The sequence below is a fragment of the Puma concolor genome, unplaced genomic scaffold (genome assembly GCF_028749965.1).
Source record: "Puma concolor isolate L17-30 unplaced genomic scaffold, mPumCon1.1.hap2 unalloc_scaffold_126, whole genome shotgun sequence".
NCBI classification, from domain to species: Eukaryota; Metazoa; Chordata; class Mammalia; order Carnivora; family Felidae; genus Puma; species Puma concolor.
The window spans coordinates 1-8558 of record NW_028240154.1 but is presented as its reverse complement, the minus strand read 5'-3'; the positions used below and the strand labels follow the sequence as shown (position 1 = coordinate 8558).

Genomic DNA, 8558 nt, shown 5'->3' with positions numbered 1-8558 from the left:
ATTGCCATTCCATGGCAGGAAACCTCTCCCGCACACATTGTCATCTGAGTCAAAGAACCCACCAGGAGGAAATCTCCCAGACGGCAGGCTAATGGAACAGTGATCTGAGACTAGTCCCTACGCCTGGCCCACCTGCAGTCTCAGGACACGTGTTCTCCGTGGCATAGCCCGTCCCCTCCACACGCCCACATCTCCCACCCAGAGTCCTCCTCGCCCGGAGACTCTGGCTCATTGGGCTCACGGTGTTTCCGCCATGAGTAGAGAAGGCGGGCGCGGCGCTGCAGCTCGGAGCCCGGCATGTGGACCCTTACATACGCCCGCAGCAGCTTCAAGCTGGTGAAGTCTGGAGGCCGGAAAAATTCCTCGGGGTAGTGATCCAGCCAGGTGCCCAGGATGGAGGAGATGGCCCTGGGGATACAAAAGTAGCCAGAACAATCACCATGGGGTGTTCCTCCCACTGATGTCTCAGGACAGGCCTGTGGGACCCGGCCTCTATGCCTCCTGCTCCTGGATGTCCAGAGGGTGGTTCTATACGTTGTCCACCTGTGAGTTGGCAGTCCCGCCTACGAGAGACCTGGTCACTGAAGAGGGACCGTCAAGATTCTGTTTGACGGGAACCCCTTCACCAATGATGTGGTCGTCTCTGTCCTTCTTGGGGAAGCCAGCCAGACTCCTCGCTGTGTCCCGCTGCCTACCTGCCACTGGAATTCAAGTCCGTGCGTGAGTGGAGGGGTGGTGTCGGGGTGAGTGAGTGCCTTCACTGCATACCCTAGCGCTCCATGAAAATCTGCGCAAATACGGGACAAGGGGACTCTGTGTCTTACCTGGGCTTGCTGGGACCCTCCTGATGCCTTCAACGTGACGACCTGTGCCTCTGTGCTGCCTCATGCACTCAGTGCACATGTGGGTGTCCTCCCGCTGACACCGTTCTCCCATCGTGTGGGTGATATGTGCTCTTTGAGCCCTCACTGTGTCTCCTGTACCCTTGCTAAGCACGCACTGTGGATGTTCCCCAAGGTGGTGAGCGTGATGCTCCCCAAAACCGTTATTCTGGGTCCCCTGATGGGGGTCTAGGCAAGGCTGTGAGTGGGAGGGGACGGGGTTGGACTCTCTAAGGGGCTGACGCGGTCCTCTGGCGCTCTCTGGGGCCTCCCTGTGCCCACAGCCCATCCTCTACCAGACAGGACAGGACCCCTTTCCTTGCTTCCAAGAGAAAGCCCTCAGAACTTTGCCCTCTCACAGGACTCTCAGACGTGTGGGATGCTGGGTCCTGCAGCCCCTCCCACGCACAGTCTCAGCACTGCCCTCTTGGAGAAGGAAGGCCCTCCAGCCTGAGCTCAGCCTACTCACAGTTTCTCCTGCTCCCGGGGTCCGCCATCGTCCTCAGCCTCCGAATGGAAGCCTCCGTATCTGGAGGAGGCCAGAAGGACATCATATGAGCTGTCGTGTGGATGCTACGTCTTGTCCTATCCAGAGTCACTGACTGCTGACTAGAATGGAGCTCTGGAGGGGAGGGTACTGTCCGCTCTGCGCATTGGATCCCAGTGAGCTCCTACAGAAGTGCCTGCACCTAGTGGGGCTTCCTGCGTGTTTGAAGAATGATAGGGCCCCAGTCAGCTCCATCACACATATTGGTGTGGGTCTGGGCGTCCTGCTCATCCTGGGCATCCTTGACTGGTTTGAGCCAGGACTCAGACACACAGATAGAGCCTCCAATCTCCTTTTCCAATGGGAAAACAGCCCAACTCAACACCTGGCGACAGTGAGGGATGAGGCAGAGAGTTGATCGTGGGCAAGAGGACAAAGATGACCCAGCAGAGACGCAGCCCTGCCAGCGGAGCCTTCCACAGGCCAGGGTGACTTTCCCTGCAGTGCCCCCACTGAGGACCTGGAGTGTTTCCACCCGGATCAGAGGCACAATGTGAGACGCCAGGACGTTTGGTGACTTTCCTGAGACTCAGAGCTTTCAGGGGCTGAATCACACACTGGGCTGTGAAGGGCAGGGTGCTCACCTCATAAACAGTATTTCCAGGACCTGCTGGGTGGTAGCAAAAGCTCTGTACGTGCTCAAGAATGTGAAGAGGTAGGAGGGGTCTCTACCCAGGAAAGCAGGTACCAGGTGCTCCACTCGCTGTACCAGTAGCATCCAACTTCCTTCGATGGTCCCTTCCTCACGGTTCTCATTGTCGGGCATGGGTGAGATGTTCATACCCTGAGGTAGAACACAGGAGGGACACAGAGTCAGACACAGCACCATGGACATCAGGAGGCTTGGGGTCCAGAATGCAGACCAAACCCCCAAGCCGTCAGTGACTTGTGGCAAGAATGAGACCTGGGTGCCCAGTGTCTGAAGAAGGATGTTGGCATGCACACGAGAATTTGAGGTGGGAAATGGCTGAACACGTTAGGATCTCCGATCAGACATCCCCACAGGCGAGGGAATTAAAAGCAGGAATGAACTATTGGGACCTCATGAAGATAAAAGCTTCTGCACAGCAGAGGAAACAACCAACAAAACTCAAAGCCACCAATGGATTAGGAAAAGGTATTTGCAAATGACATATCGGACAAAGGGCTAGTATCCAAAATGTATAAAGAGCTCACCAAACTCCACACCTGAAAAACAAACAATCCACTGAAGAAGTGGGCAGAAAACATGAATAGACACTTGTCTAAAGAAGACATCCTGATGGCCAACAGGCACATGAAAAGCCGCTCAACGTCGCTCCCCATCAGGGAAATACAAATCAAACCACACTCAGCTATCACGTCACGCCAGTCAGAGTGGCCAAAATGAACAAATCATGAGACCATAGATGCTGGAGAGGATGTGGAGCAACGGGAACCCTCTTGCACTGTTGGTGGGAATGCAAACTGCTGCAGCCGCTCTGGAAAACAGTGTGGAGGTTCCAAACAATTAAAAATAGACCTACCCTATGACCCAGCAGTAGCACTGCTAGGAATTTACCCAAGGGATACAGGAGTGCTGATGCAGAGGGGCACTTGTACCCCAATGTTTATAGCAGCACTCTCAACAATCGCCAAATTATGGAAAGAGCCTAAATGTCCATCAACTGATAAGTGGATAAAGAAATTGTGGCTTATGTACACAATGGAGTACTACGTGGCAATGAGAAAGAATGAAATATGGCCCTTTGTAGCAACGTGGATGGAACTGGAGAGTGTTATGCTAAGTGAAATAAGCCATACAAGGAAAGACAGATACCATATGTGTCCACTCTTTTGTGGATCCTGAAAAACTTAACAGGAACACATGGAGGAGGGGAAGAAAAAAAAAGAGCTTAGAGTGGGAGAGAGCCAAAGCATAAGAGACTCCTAAAAACTGAGAACAAACTGAGAGCTGATGGGGGGTGGGAGGGAGGGGAGCGTGGGTGATGGGTACTGAGGAGGGCACGTGTTGGGATGAGCACTGGGTGTTGTATGGAAACCAGTTTGGCAATAAATTTCAAATATTTTTTTTTAAAAAACCATCAAGGAAAAAGAATCTCAGGTCAGATTGTTAGATGAGTATGCACGGCACCTCCCTGCATGAACAGCAGCGTCCCTGTGATTTCTAACAGTACAGTCCATTCTGGGTATCCGAAGAGAGGGACAGTACCTGGCAGAGGTTGGATCAGGATAATAGGACATGTAGGATGTTCAGTGCAGCACTGTGACATGGCAAGAGAAGGGAATGCTGTCACAATCCCCCATTTGTGAAGGGTTGAATGGGTGAGGTGAGTGGTCACATTTCCAGAATGTTGTCTAGGTGGTAAGGCCCTTGCTCCTGACTGGAGGGGCCCCAGGGGCGTGTTACTTGGCGACCAAAGTGCAGAGCATTAGACATAATGCACTGAGCCCCATGGCCTTTGGGTAAAAATCTCCCTGCTCCCACGAACGTGTGTCAGACGTGGAGAAGGTGTGGAAGGATGGTCGGGCGAACCGGGACACCTGGGAACGTTCGTCGGGGAAACGTGTACAACAATGCCAATATATTCTAGACAGAATGGGACGTGAAATGGTCTCACGCCTCTTCTCTGATCTTCTTCCAATTAAGTGGAGAGTGACGTTGTGTCTGGCCGTTGCAGGGGCTGGGCCCTGAGGGCATGTTTGGGGAGCAGATGGGGTTCCAGGTTCATCTGGGACCAGGAGTCTCCGAGAGCTACCAGGGGAGCAGCAGTGTGTTTTCTGGGCCCTGGGTGTTGGGTTTCCCTGGTACCTGCACTCACCCTGAGCCAGCGCGGCTTCCTGCTGATGGCATGGGGCTTCCTCCTTTCCTTCAGGGAAGTAGAGCAGGGGCTCTCATTCAGCTTCTCCTCCATCTGTGGCATGTGGCTCTGTAAAGACAGTGCCCAGCAGGCAGGCAGCCAGGCAGGCAGGCAGGCAGGCAGGCAGGAGTCCTCAAAGCCGTGTCTGCTTGCTTTCACTTGTCCTCAGACCCATATGAATTCATTCCAGGTACGACACCACAGTGTGCACTCACCTCCCCCACGGAGGAGAGAAGCAAGGTGGCTTGAGGGCCTTGGATTCAACCTGTTACAGGTTAGAGGCACCTCAGAGATCCCTTTTCCCTCCTTCCCAGCATGACACGTGCATCCACTGCCATCGAACCTGCTCCGGTCCCGGGGAGGACCGGCCCCCATGTCCCCCTTTCCCCGAAACAGAACATGAGGGGATGGGGGTGCCCAGGGAAGGCTCCGAGCTGTGACCTGACCTGACCTGGCCTGCTCTGGGCTGCTCTGTGTTACCTTATGTGACGTCCTGGAAAACATCGTGAGGCATCGCCAGCATGGGTTAAGGAAACCTCTGCAACCTCTGAGTAATCCTGCGCACTGGGGTTTCTGGCATCCAGAGCCCCGGTACCTGGGAAAACAACAAGAGAACATCCTAAAGTCTCTGGGTCTGTAGGCAAGTGAGCCTGGTATGGGACCTTCCTAGAACATGGGTGCCAGGTTACAGGAGTTCCAAGCTTTCCTGGGGCCCATTGTGAGCAAAGTGATGTCACTGCCTAGGATCCACCTCCTGAGTCCCCCTGTGGGATAACACCTTTGCAAATAGTCCTCTCTTTGCTGACTGCTCACCCCCATTCTCCATGAAATGTCACATCGGTACACAGTTCCACCAATGCACCCCTCTCCACAGTCCCCTGGGAAGGTCTGGGGCAGCCAGGGTCCCAGCTGTGAGACCTATCTGGGTTGAGACAGAACTCTTCTTTCTTACCTCTTTCTGGTCCCAGATTCGCGACTGTGCTTCTCAGGGATGGTCCGTGTCTTTTCCGCCCAATGGAGATCATTCTAGCATGTCCTCAGGATGTCCTCAGGATGTCCTCAGGCATATGTGGGATGATACCTGTGAAATTGGAGCAGCGGTGTCACCTGTTGGAAGTTTATCCAACCACATTGACTTCAACTTCTCACCTCCTCTGATTCTGCTGCTCCTCTGATCCCAGCCCACAGTCCTTCCAGGTGTGCGTACGTGCGTGAGTGTGTGTGTGTATGTGTGTTTACCAGTGCTTGTTTTCTGGGGTCCCAGAAGGTCACATCCCCACCTAGGGAAGGATGGCCAAACATTTCCTAGGAGCTTAGGTTCTCTACTTTCTAAAGCAATCCCTACAGAAGGGATTGGAGTCGGGGCCTAGTAGGACAGAACTCTCATTTACGTAGACTTTGTCAGTAGTGTGCCACGAGCCATTCCCTGCCTTTCCACTGGGTACATACGATGGGGACAGGGTGGCACTCAGTGGGTTGCCCTGGCCTGGGGGTCCTCCTCAGGGAAGAACGTGCCGGGATGTCTTCTGTGACGCTCCTCTTCAGCCTCACCCCCACACCACCTCCGTGTCTTCACCCAGTGACAGTAACACATCCTTTTTCAGACCCCCTCCGAAATCCTGGGTCGAATCCAGGACCCCATTGTGAGGACATGAAGTTGGGGTCATGCCCAACTTGGCTTCTGACTTTACACCAGTCTGTGATTCTGGGCAAGGCACTGACCCTGGCAGGGTCTCCACTTACTCCTCCCCTCAGTGGCTCCCTGGGATGCCCACATCCTGTCAACACATCCTTGTGGGATTTCCTTCCTGGAGTGTGGTATGGACGTAGTGTTTGATTTCTGTTGCAAAGAAGATGGCACCGTGACCCCAGACCAAACAAGTTTAGGTGATAAAATGTGCATGGCACGGCCACGTGCTCACTGTCACTCTCTGTGTTGTCTCTCAGCTCCTGACAGTGGGGACCAACCCCCGTGTTGAGTCGTGACATGGACAGGTACACACAGCCTAGCCCTGAGAGACAACGACAGACAGGGAAGAACTAAGGCACTCGATGTGGACTGAATCCTGCCACCACCCTGAAGTGGGCTCAGGGGTTGAGTGAAGCAGGTTCTGTCTGAGTGATGACAGCAGCCCCAAGCTCCTGAGAGGCTCTGGCAGGAGCGCTCAGCTGAGCCCTGCTGAACTCCTGGTTCCCTGGGCCTGTGAGGTGGGAAGTTGATGGGGAAGCCAGTAAGGGTGGGGGAATATTGTCCCACGGCGCTAGAGCAGAGTAGGGACAACGTCCTCCTGCCCCAGGCCCTGGCCCTCCTCACCCTCCCTCTCTGCTGTCCTCCGCAGCTCTTTCCGGTCTCCCCGGTCTCCTTTCACACGTCCCCTCTGAAACAACGACCCCTGCCTCCGAGTGTCCGCCGCACTGTGCCTTCTGCCGGGCTACATACCCTCGACTTGTGCAGGGCTGACTCGTTCTTGCACTGCGGCAGGAAATATTAACGTTTCCTCAGCACAGCCTTGTCAGACCCTCCCCTGGGGGAGCTCAGGACCCAGTTGTCGCACCTTGAAGTTTTCTATGGAGTCCTTGCTCATGTCATTCCCATTTTTGTTTCGTGTTCTTTCCATCTTCCTGGCTAGACCTTGAACTCCTAGAGGGAAGACGTGGCTGCCTTACCAGCACTGGCACTATGTGAATGCTCAGATGCTCATTCCCGGGGGCTGACTGAGGACGTAAAGGGATCCCACCCACCAATTAGCAGCTCAGTCATCGTAGCCTAATTTACCTGGGTCATTTTCCAATACTTATTTTATCGTATATCTGTTGAGTCCACTCTAGTCGTAATTTGGGGCGTGAAATCACACTCCAAGATCAAGAGTCTCATGCCCCACTGACTGAAACAGCCAATTTTCATGGAACTAGACTGATCTCTAAGTTATCTTGCGGGTTAACATTTCGTACGTGTATGAGCTTATGCTGAATTACCAGAGAACGCGCCACATTTCTAAAAGCATGTCCCCATAGATTTCCTCACATGACAGAGCTGGGTGTGTGTTTAGATTGGAGACTAAAGTCCTTCATGTGGTCACTGAGGACCCCAGAGTTCCTCCATTTTGTCCCTTGTCCCTCCCGAGGATATCAGGTACTTGCACAACCAGCAGCACAAGGGGCGATAAAGGGGAAAGAGAACAAGGAAATGCACCTGGGAGCATGTTATCAGCCTGGTCTAGAGTGCCTAAAATATCCACCTTTTCACTGATTCCTTGTTTTAAAGGCACGGATTTTTAAGTAGTGATCTGTGAGAACCTATGTCGCACAAATCGTAGAAAATGCATCCCTACAAATGCACCACAAAACACACGAAGGTAATTCCTGAGCTGCAGGAAAATATTCTTCCTCCGGGACACATTGTATGAAGGAAGTAAGAAGAGTAAACATCTATGTGTGTGTTTGTGTGTGATGTCTACATATTAATGAATATGACCTTGTATCGCTATCTCTGAATATCTTTAAGAAGTGAAGGATCATTGACTTTTAAATACAAGAATTAGGAAAACAATAAGTAAAAAATCGTAATTAGTGAGTTTACAGACATATAGTAGTAAGATATATGAGAGTCTCGGGGCGCCAGGGTGGCTCCGTGGGTTGAGCGTCCGCCTTCGTCTCAGAACATGATCTCACGGTTCGTGGGTTCGAGCCCCGCATCGGGCTCTGTGCTGACAGGCTGTTTCCGTTTCTGTGTCTCCCTCTCTCTCTGCCCCTCCCCCACTCACGCTTTGTCTCCCTCTGTCTCAAAAATAAATAACCATTCAAAAACATTTAAAGAAATTCCATTAAGATCTAGGCCAGTAGAAAGTAAACGACTGGTGGTTGAGAAGTCAATGAAGTGCCTCTTAAGATGGATTGTTTTCAAGTACGAAAACTCATAAACCACATGACCGCAAGTATAGTGTAAATATTGAAACTGCAGCCCAGTTAGCCAGTTAAATGGGAAGAATTCCATATATCTGTGTTCACTTACACTTCGCCGACCAGAGCAGGGTCTGGTACACCTTGCACGTTCAGTCGATGCTTGCTGCACAATCGCATGGGTGATGGCCTCTCTCTCTCTCTCTCTCTCTCTCACCAAAAGAAAGAAACGTTGAAAAGCAATGGAAACCCAAGAAAAGAAAAATGGCACGGAGGAGTTGGGATCTGAGGCACACTGTGAAGAAAACACGGGGGTTGGGAGGTAGTGGAGGTGGACAGGCGGTTCCACAGAGTTGAAGGACGTGCCACAGTCAGCGGTGGCAGGGTGGA

General features: G+C 52.5%; 1 protein-coding gene across 2 annotated transcripts; it reads right to left on the bottom strand.

Annotated features, from left to right (window-relative positions):
* Nucleotides 1-1155: 1155 nt before the first annotated feature.
* Nucleotides 1156-8497, bottom strand: LOC147571687 (ral guanine nucleotide dissociation stimulator-like). Of its 2 annotated transcripts, XM_086696156.1 has the most exons (5): nt 8281-8497; nt 5221-5349; nt 4749-4863; nt 2013-2212; nt 1156-1410 (listed from the first exon to the last, which is right to left on the bottom strand). In XM_086696156.1, exons 3-5 carry the CDS (start codon nt 4770-4772, stop codon nt 1347-1349), a joined length of 288 nt encoding a protein of 95 aa, XP_086552282.1. In that variant the 5' UTR covers nt 4773-4863; nt 5221-5349; nt 8281-8497; the 3' UTR covers nt 1156-1346. The 2 variants fall into 2 exon arrangements, with proteins under 2 accessions (XP_086552282.1, XP_086552281.1); XM_086696155.1 differs by lacking the exons at nt 4749-4863; nt 5221-5349; nt 8281-8497 and adding an exon at nt 4230-4496.
* Between the last annotated feature and the right edge of the window lie 61 nt (nt 8498-8558).